Raw genomic sequence first — 22000 nt, 5'->3', positions numbered from 1 at the left:
GTAACTGAATCACTCTGCTGTACACCTGAAACTAACAAAGCATTGTAAATCAATTATACTTCAATAAAAACTAAAATATAAAAAAAATTGTGAAAGAGGAAAGGAATAACAGGAGAAGAAAGATCCCTTAGTTGGCATAATAGAATTGATCAATATGAATCTCCTTTCCTAACCTACCAATATGATATAAAATTCTCTGGAAGCCATCCCCTTGTAACTAGCTCATTTACATGTTATCAGTAATGTAAACAAGAATGAAACAAAAATGAGTTACAGTAGCATGACCGGTTGAATAAAAGTACTTACCTGCTTAACTGCATGTCAATAGGGTCAAACTGAAAATCTGGAACTCTAGAATATTTGATCTAAGAGACCTTTTGAAAGAATGCTGAAGAGTATTTATTCCATCAAGTTTTGTACTGGTCTTACATGAGTATTTTTACATTTAAATTGACAGCACTTTCTTGTTGATATTAAAAGAATGTTGGGCTTCCCTGGTGGCGCAGGGGTTGAGAGTCTGCCTGCCAATGCAGGGGACACGGGTTCGAGCCCTGGACTGGGAGGATCCCACATGCCGCGGAGCAGCTGGGCCCGTGAGCCACAATTACTGAGCTTGCGCGTCTGGAACCTGTGCTCAGCAACAAGAGAGGCCGCGATAGTGAGAGGCCCGCGCACCGCGATGAGGAGTGGCCCCCGCTTGCCGCAACTAGAGAAAGCCCTCGCACAGAAACGAAGACCCAACACAGCCATAAATAAATAAATAAATAAATTTTTTAAAAAATAAAAAAAAAGAATGTTGCTGTGAGCAAGCTGTTTCCAAATTAAGTCTGCAAAATTTCAAAGTGTTACTTTATCAAAACAGAAGTTTCAGTGAGACATATGTATAAAACGAAAGGGAGTGGGGCGTGGGGACGAAAACAGGAATGAAAAACTCCCATTTGTAGAAGTGTGCTTTAGCGTTGCAGAAAAAAAGCAATTTCACTTTTGGAGACCACTTCAGAAGGTGCTTTCATATATCTTGTTTAATCCTGACCGCCCTGTTAGGTTGGTGGTTTCACCCCTGTTTTACAGCCAATTTAATAGCTTGGGTAAGGTTAAAAGTTTGGCCCCAGTCTCCCACAAATGGCTGCAGAGCTGGAAGTCAAAGCTAAGTCTCCCAAATGCCTGAGTGCCCAGACAGAACCTTCAGGCTGTCTGGAGCTCCCTGGCCATCTCCAATTTCTGAGGCAATCAGGCTTTAAAAGAAAAAAAAAAAAAGGTACACAGTCAATCCATGTGTTAAATATTTACATTCAACAAGTTAATGTTTAAAGCACAAAAATATTTACTATTCTAAGATAACAGGATATATATATATAGTCCACCATGACCTTTGTGGTTCTGTGATAAGACAAATCGAATGGCATCTTTTAATTCGTCGGTTTATCTCGGCAGCTGCGTGTCTAACCTGATTTGGAAAGGGCAAGGTCCAAATTCTATCCCTTTGTGAATGGGGGTGAATCCCCAGCACAAATGGCTGCTAGCCGCTCCCACCCCAGCCCCGGAACTGCTAAACCAGTTGAGCCCAGTGGACCAAGCAGCCACTGGCAGCACAGTGGACCACACCATGACCCCGAAACTCCATGGCAACAGCCCTTCTTTGCAGTAGAAGATTATGTCACGCCCTCCTGGTCAGACCGCCCCACAGGGGCACGTTAATTCACTCCAACATTTCAGGGGAAGCCTAGGCTTGCGGGTTTTACCTTTTCATCAGATTCATCAGTATTTTTAGTGCTCCGTGTCAGGTGGACACTGGGACGTGTCCCAGAGAGGAAAGGGACGGAGGGCGCGCCCTGCCCGAGGGCCCCCGGCGTGAAGCGGGGGAGAGTGGGGCTCGCGCGGGGACGCAGGCCTGCCTGGCGCCCTGGGCAGGGAGAGCCCTCCTGGCGCAGGAAACCGGAGGCCCCGCCCCGCCCCGCGCCCTAGCCCCAACCCCGGAGGGCCGCGGGCCCATCTCCTTGGCAACCAAAGGGACGCTTTCTCCTTAGCAACCAGCGAGGCTCCCACCATGGCTGAAGAAGAGGAAGTTGCTGCCCGGACGGAGAAAGTTATCCGGATCCAGAGGGTGTTTATAAACCTGCTGGACTCATACAGCAGCAGAAACATCGGGAAGGTGAGCGGCGGTGGGTCACAGCAGAACCCCAGCCCCCAACTCCCAGTCCCCCGCCCCCGCCCCCGAACCCAGCGAGGACCTGCACCACCGGGCGCTATCAGGGCCTCCCCTAAGGGACCCTCCCTCGTCCTGGGCACGACCAATGCCCCCTGCTCCCCAGTCTGCACCCAGGCTAGACTAGCGCCCCACCTAGAAGCCCAGGTGTTTGGAGATCTCCGTTCCAGCCGGGGTTCCTCCCCTGTTAATAAGAGGAAACTGAGGCTTCGAGGCAGAAAGGGGCTTGCCCAAGATCACTTAGCGAGTTGGGGGTCAGGACCTGGACATAGGGCCACGTCTCCGACCTCCTAACCGGGTTCTCTTTCCATTCCCGCCAACTCGTCTGAATCAGGCAACTGACGGAAAAAGAAGTCCAAAACTAAATGCAATAACAAAGCATTAAAAAGACAGGAGTAGTATGAACTTCTTTGTGTCTTTCAAAAAGATAGATACAAATATAGAGAAGATAGATAGATAGATAGATGGATAGATAGATAGATAGATAGATAGACAACCTAAATACAGAAAATGTCTCAAAGGATACACAAGACACTTAACCGTTATCACCTCTGGAGGATGGGAGTCACTCATTCATGAGCTCCTACTAAAAGGCTGGCACAGTAAATAAGGCCAAAAAAGGTTTTGACCCTTGAAGACCCTGCCCCTCTGGAAGGAGACAGACAATAAATAATTACTAGAATAAACAAGATATTTCAATAGGTGATAAGCACTCTGAAGGAAAGAATAGAAGAGGTGGATTGGGGGGAGAGCTCAGCTGCTTTACATAGAGTTGCATGAAAGAGCTCTCTTGAAAGGTGACATTTAATCTGACATACACAAGATGAGGGTCCAGCCTGAGGAAATAGTTCCCAGAGGGCACGGCAAAGGCAAAGGTTGCAGAGGACAGAGTGGTGAGACTGCAGTGAACCAGGGGCCCCAGGGCACAGCAGGCACCGTGTCTAGGACCCATGTGGCTTTGGGGCCACACAAATGTTATAATTTCTCTTAAAATTGGAAGGAAGCAAATTAAATTTTAGAGTCAAAGATAGTGTGTCGTTACAGATATACAGTCATAAAATATCATTTTTAATATACTTTTGGAGGAAAGGGCCCGTGAAAGTCAAAATGTGGCCCAGCTCAGCAACTAAACAGCGCCTCTCACGTGGTCAGCAGTTTATCGATATTTATTGCATAAATTAACAAAGCAGAGTCAAGCCCAAAGGCCCAGATCTTGTGGGGCTTTGGTCAGGAATTTGGTTTATGTTCTAAATCCATTGATAGCCATTGGAGTACTTAAAAAAGGGACGTGACATGATTGAAATTAGGAGGGAGGGAGGGAAGAGAATTTAACTTTTTATTTTATCCCCTTTTGATCTCTGATTATTTTTTACGACATAATATTTTCACAATAAAACTTTTCGTTGGTAGAGATTTTTTCCAAAGCTTATCAGTAACAGAATTTCCAGTTATTCCTTAACAAACCAGGGCTTGACTTTCTCAAATTCCAAGTAATTGCTATTGTCTGCACTAAGCAATATGGGAGTAGAAATATAAAGCATCTAAAAAGACGTGGAAACCATGTCTCTTGTCCTTAGGCCCAGCTGGGCAATGCCACCACAGCCCCTTCTCCCCCCTGTCTCTGGGTAGTGTGTCAGGGCGGGGCACCTGTGCAGCCGTGGGTGTCCTATCAGAAGGTCCAACTTCACCCCTCCCTGCCTATGCGATCTTGGGCAAATTACTTATTGCTGGGCCTCAATCTCCTCATCTGTGAAATGGGATAATAAAATTGAATATGTGTGTTTGAGAGGTAAATGAAAATATATATGGCATACTTGGGAAAAATAGATTCCAATAAGAGATTTTTTTAAAAAAATAAATTTATTTATTTTTGGCTGCTACTCTTCGTTGCAATGCGCGGGCTTCTCATTGCGGTGGCTTCTGTTGTTGCGGAGCACAGGCTCTAGGCACACGGGCTTCAGTAGTTGTGGCTCACGGGCTCTAGAGCGCAGGCTCAGTAGTTGTGGCGCACGGGCTTAGTTGCTCCGCGGCATGTGGGATCTTCCCGGACCAGGGCTCGAACCAGTGTCTCCTGCATTGGAAGGTGGATTCTCAAGCACTGCACCACCAGAGAAGTCCCCCAATAAAAGATTGAACCTGACACCTTGTCTATTAACTTGGACTGTTTTTTTAATCAAAATAAAGGGTGTGGGGCATTCTGTTGTGTTTTTACTCCCAAGGGGTGATATCGTCATGATTATTTACACATGTTTAAACTATAAATTATATGTCTAATATATAAATTAAAATTATTTCTATTTATATATGAAACCCATGAACATTGCATAAACAACTCACAAAGACAGCTTCTGTAAAACAAAAAAAAGAAACTTTGCCAACCTCATTCTATTTCATTATTCATAGCCACTGGTCCCATGTGGCTGTGGAACGTTTAAAAGTGTCTAGTCCAAATGGAGATACACTGTAAGTGTAAAATGCACATCAAATTTCGAACACTTACTATGGGAAAAGAAAACAATATATAATATCTCACTAATGTTTATATTGATGACATGTTAAACTGATAATGTTTTGGATATATTGAGTTAAATAAAACATTACCTAAATTTTTAAAAATTTAAACTTTACCTAAGTTAACTTCACCTGTTTTTTTTTCCTTTTGTTAATGTGGCTGCTAGCAAATTTAAGTTACCTAAGCTGATCGCATTACATTTCTACCTACCTGTTAGACAAAACGACCATCGTGAATTTAGCCCAGCTCTGCCTGATGCTAGGGAAGGATAATACCCTTAACGAGCTTTTAAGCTCTCCGAGCCTGAGTTCCTCGCCTATGAAATGGGGAGTCATAATAGTGAATAGACACTTCACTGTGTCGTTGTGGGAATTAAACCAATTTCAGTGAGATACTGGTGTACAAAGCATGAGTGGCACCAATAGCAAGCCTTCAGTAAAGGTGGTTTTAGAATCATCATTCATTGACTGGCCTTACTCTCCGTTGTTCTTAGTATTCAGGAAACTCCTGTTTGCTTGCAGTTTCTTTCTAACTCTGTCGTCGGGGCTTCACTTGAAGAAATTACCGAAGAGGAGGAAGAGCACGGTGAAGATAAATCAGCGGTGCCAGAAGCCTCCTCAGCCAACCTGAAGGAAGGCACGTTCCAGATCGTGGGCACACTTTCCACGCTCGAAACCCCCTGCCCCAGCTTTGCCGTGGAGACCTACTATGTAAGTCCAGAGGGGCTGCTGAGAGGGGACGAAGGGGAGGGCCACCCCCTGCTCCGATGCCCTGCCAATGTGTTTGCTCCTCATCTCCTCTCTCCTGCCAACGTGAGACGGTGGGGAAGTTGAGGAGAGAGGTGAGGGCAGGTCTTCCTCCCGTGATGGAAATTAACAACCCTTGTCTCTCCACTTTCAAGTCTTGCCTGCAGCACAGGACTTAAATGAGATATTCTTAGAAAGTATGGATCTCATTTGGACTTTCAGACTCATAAAGTTCTCTGCCCTGTATTTAAAATGTATTCTGCCCTGCATCACCCCAACATGGCTCTGGGCCATGGCCGGCGCAATCTGTGAAAGAGACATCTCCTTTGGTAATAAGCCACTCGAGGATAACACCATTATATCGCTGTCTTACTGAGAAATACTGCTGCCTTCACATGACAAATTCTACACAGTCCTCATCCAAGGACTTAAATACCTGCAAGAAGGGTGACCCTCCCAGCCTAATTCCTCCCGTCACCCTGCCTGCAGCTCTCTAGATCCTAGGAGACAGCTTTGCACATGCTGTACCCTGGAATAGCCTTCCCTCTTCCCTCCCCCAACCAGCCCTATTCAGCCTTCATGATTTAACTTGGGTTGTCTTCTCCTCCAGGAAGCCCTCCATGATTCCCCACTCCCAGTTTAGATTCTGAGCTCTCTACCTGCCTAGATTCTAACACTTTTCTCACTCCATTGTTATTATCTGTTTATTGTGGGTCACACTATTACTATCTGTTCCTTGAGAGTAGAGACAGCACCCCATTTATTCTCATGTGTATCCTTGCACGATGACAGACAGCACTTGCCCTCAATAAGTATTCGTCAATGAATGAATGAGTCCCCTCCTACCATCTTTGGGAACTTTCTTCACCACTTACCCCCTTTTACCCTCTTCTGGATCTTCACTCGCCACTGGCTTCTTTCTTTCCACCTCTACATATGCTCACATCTTTCTTGCTGGAAACACACACACACATACACTCTTACTTTGGCCTCCCTGCCTCTTTCTCTGCCCCTGGCCCCTGCCACCACTGAACTTGAGAGAGGGCTCAGCCACCTTTGCAGGCCTCACTCCTGCACTCTCCAGCCCCCACCCCTTCACAGGAGATGCCCTGGCCACTGTCACCAGCCAGCCCCTCATTACCAAGGGCCTCTCTTCCCCGCTTCCCAGCAGCCGCTGCCGGCAGACTGCCCTTACTCATCCACTCCTTCCCTTTAAATGCAGTTTTTCTCAGAGCTCCCTCCCTTCTCCTAATAGGCATCCTTTCTAAATCTTATTCAGTCCTATAGCTTCAGCTCCCCTGTACAAGCCAATGCCTTTCAAATCCTTCTCCAGCCCTGTTGAGCGACCTGCACATCCAACTGCTTCCTAGTCCGCTCCCCCAGATGTCCTGCAGCACTTCTATGTCAACTTATCCAGAATGAAGTCTCACGCTCCTCTACAAAACTACTCTGCCCTAATTTGTATTAAGGGCCTTGCTGTCTGTTATCAGCTTAGGCTGTTTGGGGCTGCAAGTAATAGAAAAAAAAAAAAAAGGCAATGCAAATCAGTAATCAACAAGGAATTCATCAGCTTATGTGGCTGGTGGTCTCAAGGAAGCACCTGCTTCAGGCCTGGCATGATCCAGGGGCTGCAGCTCCTTTTCCTGCCCTTTCCTGAGCTCTGTCTTCCTCTGGGGGTGACTTTATCCTCAGGTTGGCAGCAAGGTGGCAACATTCCAGGGCTTTGCACACAAACGCAGCAACACTCTGATGAAGAGAACTTCCAGAAGTTCTCAGAAAAAGGAGGATGAACATTCCAGCAGCACCCCCACAGGTATCTCCTTGAATCTCAGTGTCTTGAGTTGAGTCACTTGCTGATTCCTGAACCAATCACTTACCCTGAGATCAGTAAGGCCCATCCCTTAAGCTAGAAGGTGGAGTTAATTTCCCACAGGCTGAGAAGAGGCGTATCTGAACAAAATTGGGGTCTGTTGGGAAAGAAGAAAAGGAGATGGATGTTTGTAGACAACCAAGAGTGTCCTTTATACCATTCATCATGCACTTGCCCCCGTCACAGCTGCAAGCCTGGTATTGCTGTGGGCTCTTGGCTTCCCACTATAGACTGGAAAACACACACACACACACACACACACACACACACACACACACACACACTGCGAGTGCTGTGGGTTCAGTTTTATTTGGGGTTTACTGAGGACTATAGCCTGGGAGACAGCCTCTCAGAGAGCTCTGAGGAACTGCTCCAAAGAGGTTGGGGTGTGGGCAGTCAGTATGCATATGGTTTTGGTGAAGGGGCCACGTGCAATCAAGTACACATCTCAGCAAAAGGTCGGTGCTAGTCACAAGGAGCAGATCTCTCCAGTCATGACTTCGGTGCTTTTCTAGGTATGAGAAGACGCAAGATATTGGGTTCATAAAAATTTCTCCTGAAAATGTCTGTCTGAAGTCCTGTTCTGCCAGTTTTTTCCAGAGCACAGAGTGCCTCCTTGATGACCTCAAATTAAAGAGCTCAACTTTTTTTTTTTTTTAACATCTTTATTGGAGTATAATTGCTTTACAGTGGTTAAGAGCTCAGCTTCTTATTGGACATGTTACTAAAGAGGTTTAGTCAAAAAGACCAAAGTCCCTGTCATCATCAGACTCTTCAGATTCTTCTTTCTTTGCGTCTACTTTCTTCTCCTCAGCGGGGGCAGCAGTGGTGGAGGGGCCAGGACCTCCTGCTGGGGCAGCTCCACCAGCCCCTGCATTGCAGATGAGGCTCGCTGGGTTGACCTTGGCCAAAGCCTTTGCAAACAATCCTGGCCAGAAAGGTTCAACATTTACACCGGCTGCTTTAATGAGAGCACAGATCTTGTCCTCTGTGACCGTCACCTCATTGTCATGCAGGATGAGGGCCGAGTAGATGCAGAGGAGCTCCGAGACGGAGGCCATGGTGCGGGGCCAGTGCTAGGCGGGGGCTGCCGGACAGATGAAGTGAGGGTCTCGCCCCAGCGCGGCCTTAGCTTCCTTAGAAGGATGGAGCACCTTAGCGGCAGCTGAAGAAAGGGACGCCTCAACCTGTGTCTTTAATCGCTCTCGAAAGAATGCCTCCTTTCCATTCTCCTGGCTATTTGCGTTGCTTCAGATCTCCATCACTGATCACTCTTTATACCTGAATTTGATTCAGTGAATGAGTATTGAGCACTTTAAAGACCCACAGATAAACACGGAGCTCACAGCCTAGCAGGGACTCTGCAGTGTAAACTAGTGGCTCCAGAGCAGGACAGTGACATGATGACAGAGGTGTGCGCACAGCCGCGTCCAGAGCACTCTGGAAAGGGCACTATGAATTCTCAGTCTTATCTCTAGAGCCAGGCAAATGGAGCTTCAGACTTCTCCCTGCCACACAGAGCAAGACCCCCTACGCTCCTCTGAGCCGGAGATTCTGCACAGCTGGCCCTCCTTCGGGAGCTTGGGGTCTACTGGTGATGCTGAGACTGAGGCTGAACCTCCAGGGCTGAATAGAGCTTTCCAAGCAGATAAAGGGACAAGGAAATGACACACAAGGGGGCACCTGGGAAAGTGTATGGTGTGCTTTGGAATAGAAACCATTGGTATAGCTAGAGCTTGGGTTCTGGGGAGCCAAGGGGAAGAAGCAAGAGTGGCATGAAAGGTGAGAGAGAGTGGAGGATGGAAAAACATTAGGCTGGTCCAGGTTGTGAAAGGTGCTTTTGCCTGGCTCAGCAAATGGCCTGCTAGTCCGTGAACTTCCCAGGCTCTGCTGAGTGAGCTTGTACTCACCCTTTCAGCCCAGCTCAAATGTCACCTCCTACGAGCCATAGTCCCATACTTCACCTAGTCCATCAAACCTCAAATGTACTTCTATGAGAGCCCTTTCTACATTGGGGGCTGCCATGTAGGGCTGTACAGGTTGCACACTGCACAAGGATGCCCAGCTATGGGCATGAGTAGGGGCTGAAAAGTGATGTGTTCTGCTGGCTACAGTGTGTCCCAGACTGGGTGCCTTATAATTTTTCCAAGAGCAGGTTTCCTTTTTCTAATTTGTACAAAGGCTTCATATGCGCTTAGTTGCACCCTCGTCCACATTAGACCCTAGTTATTTGTTAAAATTTTGCCAACAACACACACACACACACACACACACGCTACTCTGTAGTATCAACAATCATACATTATTTATTTTGCCTTTGTCCTCGGGGTGAAAATCAGGGCCCACAAATATTTATTGGGGGAACAAATGAACGCACAGTCATGGTCACTCAATATCTGGTCAGGATGACCATTCTCTTGAAAACGTGCCTGTTTCACCCTCAATCAGTCCAATCATGATTTACCAAGTCTGCGTGTTTTCCTCTGGACACAATGATCACCAAAGTTACTTTCATCTCATGTAAGAACTTGGTATTTTTAACCATTAAAAGTTTCTGTTTTTTTAAAATACTCCCCGCTGTCAACTGTAATAAGGTACCTTACATCTCGAATGAGACCAGATTAATTCCATTTTGAGGATTCTGAGGTAATCCACATTAATCACTTATCAGCACTTCTGAGTGATTCATGGTCTATAGTTGCTCAAAGAAACTTGCATAGAGCTTGAGATTGTTTTAAATGCCTCACACATTTTCTTCCAGTGTGTTCTAATTCTTTCCTCCTGAATCGGGGTTGAAACAGCATGCAGAAATAGTACCTAAGATCATTATGCAATTTTCTTATTCATCTGTTCCCGGCTATTTTCATAAACTTTGTTACTTGAAAACTATACACAGAAGAGAGCCAAAATTTCATTTTAAATAAAAAAATCCTTCTGCGAATGTTTCCTGTGGGACTATCCAGGCAACATATCTCATTTGGAAATTGTCATTCCCATCTAAATATTAAGGTTACTTTGTTCGGTTCTTGCGACAAATGACTGTCAACTTTCTTTTTCAGGCTGTCTCTCGAGAAGACCTTCTCATGCACCTGCTGGAGTGTGATGTTATCATTTATAACATCACTGAGAACCCCCAGCAAGTGGAGGAAGCCATCTGGGCAGTCTCTGGTCAGTGAGATGCACCCTTGATCTCCAGGGACGGGACTTTTTACTTTACCTAAGAGTCATCTCAGGAACACTAGGCAAATTAGGACCGTGGAAGAACTGATCTGAAATTCACCTAAAACAGGAAGTGAAATCAGACTAGTGGATATGCCTGTGTATAGCATTAAAAGATAAACGGAGGCATATGAAAATATTTAAGAGTTTATGTGAGGGACTTCCCTGGTTGTCCAGTGGTTAGGACTTTGTGCCTCCAGTGCAGGGGGCATGGGTTCCATCCCTGGTTGGGGAAATAAGATCCCACATCCCACATAATGTGCAGGGTGGCCCAAATAAATAAATACATAAAAATAAAGTTGACGTTTACTGCATTTGACAGTGTTTCTTATTATATATAAAAAAAGAAGAGTTTACGTGAACAAAAATCAATTCATATTGGGAATTCCCTGGCAGTCCAGTAGTTAGGACTCTGAGCTTTTCACAGCGGAGGACCTGGGTTCTATCCGTGGTCCGGGAACTAAGATCCCTGCAAGCCACGTGGCGCGGATAAAACACAAAACAAAACAAAACAATCTGATTCATGTTGGAAGTGGTTAGGAGCTCCACCAACAGCAGCTAGGGACGAGACTTTTATAGAGAAAAGCAGTTATTTGACTGGCTGTAACTTAAGTGTTTCCCTTATTTGGGAGAGCCTAGGTGACTGTTTGTGATTAGCTTTTCTTAGGTTTGGGTTTGCTTATTTAGGCTGCTAAGCTATTAGGACCACCTCAATCTAATGGCTTCCTTGTTTAATTAATTTAGCAACAGGAGCTTCTGAAGAATAGAATTTTTTAAATTGAAATATAGTTAATGTACGATATTATAAGTTATAGGTGTACAATACAGTGATTCAAAATGTTTAAAGGTTATACTCCGTTTATAGTTATTATAAAATACTGCCTGTTCCCTGTGTTGTACATCATATCCTTGTAGCTTATTTTATACCTAATAGTTTGTACCTCTTAATCCTCTACCCCATAAAGCCCCTCCCCCCTTCCCTCTCCCCACTGGTAACCACTAGGTTGTTCTCTATATCTGTGAGTCTGCTTCTTTTTTGTCATATTCACTAGTTTGTTGTATTTTTTAGATTCCACATATAAGTAATATCATACAGTATTTGTCCTTCTCTGTCTGACTTATTTTACTTAGCATAATATGTCCATCCATGTTGTTGCAAATGGCAAAATTTCATTCTTTTTTTATAGCTGAGTAGTATTCCATTGTATATATAGTCACCAATTTTTCTGTATCCATTCATCTGTTGATGAACCTTAGGTTGCTTCCATATCTTGCCAATTATAAATAATGCTGCTAGGAACATTGGGGTACATGTATCTTTTGGAATTAGTGTTTTTGTTTTTCTAGATATAGACCCAAGAGTGGAGTTGCTGGGTCATATGGTAGTTCTGTTTTTGGTTTTCTGAGAAACCGCCATACTGTTTTCCACAATGGCTGCACCAATGTACATTCCCACCAACAGTGCATGAGGGTTCCCTTTTCTCCACGTCTTCGCCAACACTTGTTATTTGTTGTCTTTTTGATGATGACCATTCTGACAGGTGTGAAGTGGTATCTCATTGTGGTTTTGATTTGCCTTTCCCTGATGATTAGCCATGTTGAGCATCTTTTCATGTGCCTGTTGGCCATCTGTATGTCTTCTTTGGAAAGATGTCTACTCAGTTCTTCTGCCCATCTTTTAATCTGGGTCATTTGTTTTTCTGATGTTGGGTTGTATGAGCTGTTTATATATGTTGGATATTAACCCCTTATTATTTATATCATTTGCAAATATTTTCTCCCATTCAGTAGGTTGTCTTTTCATTTTGTCAGTGTTTTCCTTTGTTGTGCAAGAGCTTTTAAATTTAATTAGGTCCCATTTGTTTATTTTTGTTTTTATTTCCTTTGCTTTAGGAGAGAGATCCGAAAAAATATTGCTACAATTTATGTCAAAGAGTGTTCTGCCTATGTCTTCCTCTAGGAGGTTTATGGTTTCTGGTCTTACATTTAGGTCTTTAATCCATTTTGAGTTTATTTTTGTATATGATGTCAGAGAATGTTCTAATTTCATTCTTTTACATGTAGCTTTCCAGTTTTCCCAGCACCGTTTATTGAAGAGACTGTCTTTTCTTGCCTCCTTTGTCGTAGATTAACTGACCATCAGTGCATGGGTTTATTTCTGGGCTCTCTGTTCTGTTCCACTGACTTATGTGTCTGAAGAAAAGAATATTTTTAATCATTAAAAGAAATGAAACATTAACTTTCAAAATTCAACCTTTATTCATTCCACAGGCATGGCTTAAGGAGGTGGGGTTGAACGTATTGGGAAGATACAAAGACAAATTTTTAAAAAAGTGATACCCTCAAGGCTCTTGTAGGCCCACAAGAGAGCTAAAGGACTCGGGAGAAACTTTCATGCAGGACAGAGAATGGCATGTTGACACAAAAGGTATCACAAGATGGATGTGACTTTAGGAGGAGAGGAATTATTTCTTTTTTATTTTTTTATTTTTGGCTGCGTCAGGTCTTTGTTGCTGGGTGTGGGTTTTCTCTAGTTGCAGCAAGCGGGGGCTGCTCTTCCTTGCGGTGCGCGGGCTTCTCATTGGGTGGCTTCTCTTGTTGCGGAGCACGGGCTTTAGGCGTGAAGGCTCAGTAGTTGTGGCTCACGGGCTCTAGAGCGCAGGCTCAGTAGTTGTGGCGCACGGGCTTAGTTACTCCCGGCATGTGGGATCTTCCCGGACCAGGGCTCGAACCCCTGTCCCCTGCATTGGCAGACAGATTCTTAACCACTGCGCCACCAGGGAAGCCCCAGGAGGAGAGGAATTATTTCTAACTGTGAGGATTTGATTCAGTTCAACAAGTGTTCCCCAATAGCAAGGGTCAGGAAGGGGTAGCAGAGAACACTTCATATTTTAAATGCTTTGAAAAAGGTAATGAGCTCTAAGGGACAAGATGATGTTTAGCAATTTGGTGCTTTGTGATTCGTCTCCTTATTAAGTCCGGATCAAAGGAGAGAGTAAATCAGCTTATTTGAATTACCATTCCAGGCTAGGAGGACAGCCAAAAAGACAGAAGCACCTTACTTTGCAGTACTTTTCACACTTCAATATGTTGGTTTTTAGCAGATTAGTTCAGGCGTCAGCAAACTTTTTCTGTTAAAGGCCAGATAGTAAATATGTTTAGCTTTTCAAGCCAACTCCTCTGCTGTTGTAGCAAGAATGCAACTATAGACATTATGTAAATGAATGGGCTGGGTTCCAATAAAACTTTATTTACAAAAACAGGCAGTACATTGCCAACCCCTGAATAAGACCAATAGCAAAGCTATATTTTGGCTCATGTTCAAAGAAATGGAATGAAGCCTCAGTAATGTCTGTACCATATTCAGAGAAATCATGATGAAAAAGTACTCTCTGTGGATGTGCTGGAATCCTCAGGAGCTTAGAATGTTTGATTTCTCATTTACCCCTGTGGGCCTAAGTTTCATTCAGTAAGAGACAAATCAAAAACATGAATAATGTGTCATCTTTTGGAACAGAGCTTTTTAAATGCCTACTCTCCACATTTTTATCCCTTTGCAAATATTTACAGATGATGTATAATTGCACTTTCTAAGATAATTTCACCACCTAAAATAATAATCAGACCTAATGTTTATTGAGTTCTTATTTTGTGCCAGTCTTTGGAAATTGATTTTTTTCTATACAATGTATACTCACAATTTTCTTTACATTTTAATTTTTTTTCTGAAATAAAACCTGGACATGTTTTGAAAGTTAAAAAGCACAGTAGGATTTAGAATAAAAAGCAACAATTCCCTGCATTTCTTTTTTTTTTTTTTATTATTTATTTTTGGCTGTGTTGGGTCTTCGTTTCTGTGCGAGCGCTTTCTCTAGTTGCGGCAAGCGGGGGCCACTCTTCATCGCGGTGCGCGGGCCTCTCACTATCGTGGCCTCTCTTGTTGCGGAGCACAGGCTCCAGACGCGCAGGCTCAGTAGTTGTGGCTCACGGGCCCAGTCGCTCCGCGGCATGCGGGATCTTCCCAGACCAGGGCTCGAACCCGTGTGCCCTGCACTGGCAGGCAGATTCTCAACCACTGTGCCACCAGGGAAGCCCTCCCTGCATTTCTTTTCCATCCCATCTCTACTGTTCAAAAGGAACCTCATTTAACCCACTTGTTCCTTTTAATACACAAAAATGCCTGCACTGATGTCCTCTGATTATGAACTTTAGACATTAACCACTGAGTTCCTGCTATGACAGATGAGCTTCAGCAACTAATAGGATCTCTCCCACTAATCATCAAGGGAACATAGCAGTTCTCAAACTTTGATACTGCATTTCCTTTCATGAGCTTTAACATGTAGGGTATGTTCTATATTGCTTCCTTCTTCATTCTAATAAAGAGCTTTAAATAATTAAGACAATTTTATTCTCTATTTGGTGAAAAAATTTTTAATGTGTTACCTCTTTTTTGAGATACAAAGTGTTTGTGTCTGTAAGAAAGTATAGCCCTTGGTCAGTCATGGGGGACTCGGTGGGGGTATAGAGAGAATAGTAGAGGGAACCTTATCACTTTACCTCATGTACTTCCTGAGATTCGGGGAGTTTTCTGTTTTTGTTTTTACAGTGGATATGTATTACTTCTTAATGATGTTTTATTGAACTATTTTCAAATATTTTAATATAAAAGAATTCTTCTACCTTGCCTTTCACAGATACTATCAAAGGAAGGCAAAATTGGAGAAAGAAATGAAGTATAAGAAATGCAAGAAAACATTTGTATATATGGATAAAATGTGCTGCTCGTTCAAAAGTGAACAAGCAGATCATTTTAGACCCATTAAAATGATCATAAATAAAAAAGGATAACCCAGTTAGAAGACCTCTAAGTGTGCCAAGCATTCACAAAATAGGCCAATCTGAGGCACAGCAGAGCAGGAAGGGTAAAAGAACAAAATTAAATTGAAGAGGCGATTTTTGTTAATAGAATAAAAATAGAAACTAAAGTTAACATTTGATTGGGATTAATATGTGGACATAGTGTTCTTTTTTTTTTTTAAATCTTTACTGGAGTATAATTGCTTTACAAAGGTGTGTTAGTTTCTGCTTTATAACAAAGTGAACCAGCTATACATATACACATATCCCCATATCTCTTCCTTCTTGAGTCTCCCTCCCTCCACTCTCCCTATCCCACCCCTCTAGATGGTCACAAAGCACCAAGCTGATCTCCCTGTGCTATGCGGCTGCTTCCCACTAGCTGTCGATTTTACATTTGGTGGTGTATATATGTCCATGCCACTCTCTCACTTCATCCCAGCTTACCCTTCCCCCTCCCCGTGTCCTCAAGTCCATTCTCTAGTAGGTCTGTGGACATGGTGTTCTTAGACTTAATTCAATAATACTTTCTCACCTTAGGGTTGGAATCCATGAGTTTATTAGATTCAGGATATCAGTATTTTATTGTTTTCCTTGTTGTTCGAGAAATCAGCTCATGAGACTAAAATTTACCATGACCACTGTGTCGCTTAGATCCTCTGACAATTTAAGTATATCTCACTTTAGCTTGTTTTTTTTTTCCTGGAAAATTGTACATTATGAAAAATATTTTAGTGGAATCACATGCCAGAAAGTATTCAAGGAGATTCAATGCTTAAATGTGTGGGGAGCCCTCCTGGGGAATGACAAACCCTTTGGAAACCAAACACTCCCAGGTCCAGGCCACCACTATTCTAAATTCCCATCTCTACAGATGGTTCGTAATCAAGCATCGGGGTGTTACCAAAGCCCTCCCTCCACACACAGCCCACAGCCCCCAATGCATAAGCTGCTCTCCCCCAGCCAGGGGCAGTGGAGGGGGAGGGAATTACTTCCTTCTGCAAGCGCTTAAGCTAAATAGCACTGCTTTATGTGAAATCATGAGAGGGCCTTGCCCATAAAAAAGAATGAAATCATGCCATTTGCAGCAACATGGATGGACCTAGAGATGATCATACTAAGTGAAGTAAGTCAGACAGAGAAAGACAAATATCACATATCACTTACATGTGGAATGGAAAAAAAATCATGTAAATGAACTTATTTACAAACTGGAAATAGGCTCACAGACATAGAAAACAAACTTATGGTTACCAGAGGGGGGAAGGTAAGGAGATAAATTAGGAGTTTGGGATTAACATATATACACTACTATATATAAACTAGATAAAGAACAAGGATTTACTGTACGGCACAGGGAACTATATTCAAGGTCTTGTAATAACCTATAATGGAAAAGAATCTGGAAAAGAATACATTAGATATAGATATAGATAGATATAAATGAATCACTTTTCTGTACACCTGAAGCTAACACAACATTGTAAATTAGCTATACTTCAATTTTTTAAAATGGTTTAAAAAAAAAAAGAGGGCCTTGCTTTCTGAGTTGGGGCCTCCCACTCCATTCTCCATTCAGCTGGAGGGGTTGCATAGTGGGGAGACCACAGGCCGGGCAACCAGGCTTCCTGGATCGGACTCTATACCACCACCTCACTCCGTGATCCTGGGCAAACTGCCTCAGCTCCCTTAGAAGGTAGAAACAGAGATGAGAGTACCTATCCCCTGATGGTGAGAATTTGATAAAGCCCATGAACTGTTCCCATCCGTGTCATCTATTATCAGTATCACGAGCCCTCCCAAAAAGTGAAAGCACACCGCTGCAGGCCAGGAAATAGGAAGGGGCTGAAGATTTGAGCTGGGCTCAGAAGAGGTCGGGCGGCTGGAGGGGGGCAGCCAGGGACAAAGATGGGGAGGGGGCAGTGAAGCATCAGAGGGGATGCCCCCCTGGTGTAAAGCCACTCCTTGAAAGAGGAGTCACTTCAAGTCCCGCTGGTAATTAAAAGTACACACGATTTTAAAACACGTTCTAAATGGACCCAAGTAACTGCTCCGCTTTTTTGGCCCTACAGCCCTGAATGAAGAAATCAGCCATTTCGAAAAGCGGAAGGTGTTTATTTTAGTGTCCACGGTGATGACCTGGGCACGGTCCAAACCCCTGGACCCAGTAAGTAGTGTGCTGGCTTTTCTTTGATGCAACATTTCACCCCCGATTCCTTGTAACCTGCACACGAGAACTTTCTACAGTGGATGGTGTATTCTTACACTCCTGAACCCTACCCTGTAATAAGCACTCTGCAGAGCTCACAGGCTCAAAGAACACTCCATTCTAAGGGGCCACATTGTTTTACAAGCCCCTTAGGAAAAAAAAGAAAATGCCGCCTAGTCAAGTATAACAATGCTTATCACTTTTTATTTTAAATGTATTGAAAGCCCTCTCTTTTAGACTTATTTAGACCTATATCTTTGTCATATACATTCCTGTGCATACATTAAAAGGAAAAATATAAGCAAAATACGGTGGTTATAGTATTCCCCAAACTTCTTCAAACTCAGAATCCAGTTTCTCTGAATCACACCTGCATTCTGTCTGTTTTCACACAAGAACTTAGTATAAAACCTGAGTCATGTCATTTATCTCTAGGTAGTTTCCTATAAAGCTCATGCTTATTATTTTGCGAAAAATACGGATTCAGAGTCATTCTTCTAGTATTGCTTATTTTCTCCCCTGAGACCAGATTTCCATTTGCTTCTCTGCCCCAGTGCCTCTGTGCCTCTGAACTACCTTTTCATCTCAGTGCTGAGTCACACTATAATCTTTTTAAAGGCATCGTAAAAGGCAATTAGACCAACGTGCATAGTACCTAACTCAGTTTAAGGATGACAGTATGTGCTCAAGGTGACCCGAAGGTGACCCAGGCTCCAACGAGGACAGCACAGATGCTTCTTGGCCGAGTACATTGTGATAAACCATTGACGACAGGACACATTCTAATTTCAGAGATGTTAAAATGTGAAACAAAAACGCACATGTTAGACTCAATGGAATACATTATTTATGACAAGGAGATATTTAGGGATTTATCATACTTATTGCGTCAAAGGCCATTTGTTTGTTTAATTATCTCTCCCTCAGTGGACTGGGAGGTCTTTGAGGGCAGGGACCAGAGGTTTCCTGTCATTTTTTTTTTTATAGATTTCCTAAGCACTAGTGTTTTTTGTTTTTGTTTATTTATTTATTATTTATTTATTTATTTTTTGGCTGTGTTGGGTCTTCGTTTCCATGCGAGGGCTTTCTCTAGTTGCGGCGAGCGGGGGCCACTCTTCATCGCTCTGCGTGGGCCTCTCACTATCGCGGCCTCTCTTGTTGTGGAGCACAGGCTCCAGACGCGCAGGCTCAGTAATTGTGGCTCACGGGCCTAGTCGCTCCGCGGCATGTGGGATCTTCCCAGACCAGGGCTCGAACCCGTGTCCCCTGCATTGGCAGGCAGACTCTCAATCACTGCGCCACCAGGGAAGCCCTCCTGTCCTTTTCTTATAAAGCTCTCTCACCTACTCCATTTGGTTGCCATCATCTCAAGGAGCAGGCCAGTCATTTTATTCCTGTTGAAGTTCTATCCCTCAAAGAGTCTAGTAAAGTGTCTGCTACAAAACAATCATTGGTCATTTGACTGGCTGATCATTTTGCTGGCCTGATTGATTGTCATCACTCCTTCAGTTATAAACTAACTTGTACTGACTTAAGCAAAATGGGAATTTATTGACTCATATAACTGGTAAGTCCAATAATGGACTTCAGGCACAGCTGGATCTAGAGGCTTAATAAGCGTTCTCAGAACTAACCTACTCTTTTTCTCTATTCAACTGCTTCTTTTCCTCTCTGAGTAGGCTTCATTCTCAGGTAAGCTGTCCCCTCCTTCTGGCCCCCAGGAGCTCCCAGGCTTATATCCCTAGAACTTCGATTGTCTTTTCCATTTTGACCATGTCCCAACCCAGCACTGGAATATGCTGTTTTTCCAGGTCTTAGGTCACAGGTCAAACCCTAAACCGGTCACTGTGACCAGGGAAATGTAGAGCTCTGATTGGCCAGACCTGGGATCATGTACCCACTTCTAGAGGCAGAGATGATCACCCAGCCCTGACCTCGCAGTCTAGATCAGCAAGCACACTTGCCCTCTGCTTCCCATTGGGTTTGGCCAGTGGGAAACGCCAGTGAAGGATGGGGAAAATGAGAAGAGTGAGGTCACGGTATTATCCCTCCAGCTCCTTTCTGCCCAGTTGCTACTGGCCGGCTGAGCCTTTCAACCAAGTCACAGCTCCTGCCAGGCAGCCCTCTCCACCCTGCTCACCTCCAGGTCCTAATTATCACTGCGCCCTCTGTACTCTGGGACCTGCGAGTGGTACAGAGTGCCCTGTTACTGACTCCAGGGAATGTGATTTCCCTGTACCTGCCCACATCTTTGTAAATAGTCCTGTGATTAAACCCTCCTCAAATTACCCACGGTGAGTGTGCTATTTCTTTCATGCTAGGACCCTGACTGATACTTTATGGTTCACTGAAATCCATTGAGCTTGTGAAAAGTCATGACTTTGTAATGCAACTCAAAAGAGAAAAGTGAATACTAGATTGGGGTAGACGCTGCTGTTTTCCGGTCAAACAACCACCCTCCTGTCTTCCCATCCGAGTCCTGATTTGTTCAGGTGTCCACGCTGCCCACGAGACCCAGGGAAGGAAGCCTCTATCCGCAGCTCCAGGGGAAAAAATCCTAATTAATTCAAATGAGCCATTGCCTCCTTCCAGTCCAATCTCCAACAAACAGCTTAAGTGATCTTGTTAAAATATAATTCAGGGACTTCCCTGGCGGCGCAGTGGTTAAGAGTCTGCCTGCCAATTCAGGGGACACGGGTTCTTTCCCTGGTCCGGGAAGATCCCACATGCCGCGGAGCGACTAGGCCCGTGCGCCACAACTACTGAAGCCCGCACTCCCTAGAGCCCGCGTGCTGCAACTACTGAGCCCACGCACCGCAACTGCTGAAGCCCGCATGCCAGGAGCCCGTGCTCCACAACGGGAGAGGCCACCACAATGAGAAGCCCACGCACAGCAGCTAAGAGTAGCCCCCGCTCACCACAACTAGAGAAAGACCCAACGCAGCCAAATAAATAAATAAAATATAATATAATTCAGATTGTGTTATAGTCCTGCTTAAAATGCTTAAGACCCTTCTATGCCCCTAGAATGAATCTAAACTCCTTCACATGGTCCACAAACCCTGGCAACCTGGCATTGCCTACCCTTTTTTTTTTAAAAAAAAAAAAGGTTTTTATTTTAAATATTTATTTCTTTATTTGGCTGTGCTGGGTCATAGTCACGACATGTGGGATCTTTAGTTGTGGCATGACGGATCTAGTTCCCTGACCAGGGATCAAACCCAGGCCCCCTGCATTGGGAGCGTGGAGTCTTAACCACTGCACCGCCAGGGAAGTCCCCTGGCATTGCCTACCTCCTCCTCTATCAATCCCCAGCTTGGCTCCAGTCATTTCAACCCTTCTTCCCATTTCTCAAATCTGCAATGATTGTTCTACCTCAGCATCCTCAACCTTGTGTTTCTTCTGCCTCTCTGATTAATTTCGTGTAAGCCCTGGACTCAGATGCTTTGGGCTGGTTATTTAACTTATACCAATGTGATGTGATTGAAAGGCTCCTGATTGGACTGTATATTTTAGAAATCCTACTCTAAATAGGACCTCTAAATCTGGATGGATTTGGGGGAAATCACTCTGTATCATGGATCTCAGTTTCTCCCTTTGATTCTCCTGGAAGTTTTTAGTTCATTCTCCCTCCATGGGAGGGGTGTACAGCAGGGTGAGTTGTGGAGACACTGAGTGCTGAACAGCTCAATATAGGGAAATATTTTTCTTTTTCTTTCCTGATTCTTAGGGCAAACTGATATCTTATCCGATGAAGCCAGTTTTTAAGGCCTGAGACAGAAACTTGCACATGGTATGTTCTCATTAACGTGGGATGAATTTGAGGGAAAGAGGCAGTGTGGAAAAGAGAAAAAACACACACAATTTAGCTTTAAAAAATGAGGGCTTCCCTGGTGGCACAGTGCTTAAGAATCCGCCTGCCAATGCAGGGGACACGGGATCGAACCCTGGTTCGGGAAGATCCCACATGCCGTGGAGCAGCTAAGCCTATGTGCCACAACTACTGAAGCCCGCGCGCCTAGAGCCCGTGCTCCGCAACAAGAGAAGCCACCGCAATGAGAAGCCCGTGCACCACAACAAAGAGTAGCCCCTGCTCTCCGTAACTAGAGAAAGCCCGCATGCAGCACAGAAGACCCAACACAGCCAAAAATAAATAAATGAAATTAATTAATTAATTAAAAATAAATAACTAAATAAAAGAACTAAAGACATTTTTTTAAAAAGACACATTGAAAAAAAAAAGAAACTACACACATCGCAAGAACTATTAAGAAATGGGTTTTTTAATGCCTTTATGGAATCACAGTGACAACATGTCACTGTCTCTACAAAATAAAAGAAGACATTTAAATTTTTTATTTTGTTTAAATTAAGTTTA

At 44.0% G+C, this 22000-nt stretch overlaps 1 protein-coding gene, 2 long non-coding RNA genes and 1 pseudogene across 5 annotated transcripts in view; 1 reads left to right on the top strand and 3 right to left on the bottom strand.

Annotated features, from left to right (window-relative positions):
- Positions 1 to 999: 999 nt before the first annotated feature.
- On the bottom strand, positions 1000 to 1802 carry LOC309655502. Its single transcript, XR_014260869.1, has 2 exons — positions 1743 to 1802; positions 1000 to 1235 (listed from the first exon to the last, which is right to left on the bottom strand). It is a non-coding gene; the product is annotated as an uncharacterized lncRNA (long non-coding RNA).
- Positions 1803 to 1966: 164 nt separating this feature from the next.
- AK7 (adenylate kinase 7) overlaps positions 1967 to 22000 on the top strand; it is a 59726-nt gene continuing 39692 nt past the window's right edge. For both annotated transcript variants that reach the window (XM_082450748.1, XM_082450747.1), the window contains exons 1-4: positions 1967 to 2152; positions 5240 to 5428; positions 10394 to 10502; positions 17486 to 17580. In XM_082450748.1, the coding sequence (XP_082306874.1) occupies positions 2048 to 2152; positions 5240 to 5428; positions 10394 to 10502; positions 17486 to 17580 (498 nt within the window). In that variant the 5' untranslated portion in view covers positions 1967 to 2047. The remainder of the gene's footprint in view (positions 2153 to 5239; positions 5429 to 10393; positions 10503 to 17485; positions 17581 to 22000) is intronic.
- The window catches only part of LOC309655500, a 63296-nt gene continuing 45355 nt past the window's right edge, over positions 4060 to 22000 (bottom strand). The window contains exon 3 of the long non-coding RNA XR_014260862.1: positions 4060 to 4277. This is a non-coding gene — a long non-coding RNA (uncharacterized lncRNA). The remainder of the gene's footprint in view (positions 4278 to 22000) is intronic.
- LOC309655499 (large ribosomal subunit protein P1 pseudogene) lies at positions 7439 to 10360 on the bottom strand (annotated as a pseudogene). The gene has a single exon. The product of its transcript is annotated as a large ribosomal subunit protein P1 pseudogene (transcript).

This window comes from Balaenoptera physalus, assembly GCF_965194825.1.
Source record: "Balaenoptera physalus genome assembly, chromosome: 2".
Lineage (NCBI taxonomy): Eukaryota > Metazoa > Chordata > Mammalia > Artiodactyla > Balaenopteridae > Balaenoptera > Balaenoptera physalus.
This window is presented reverse-complemented; position numbering and strand designations above follow the sequence as displayed.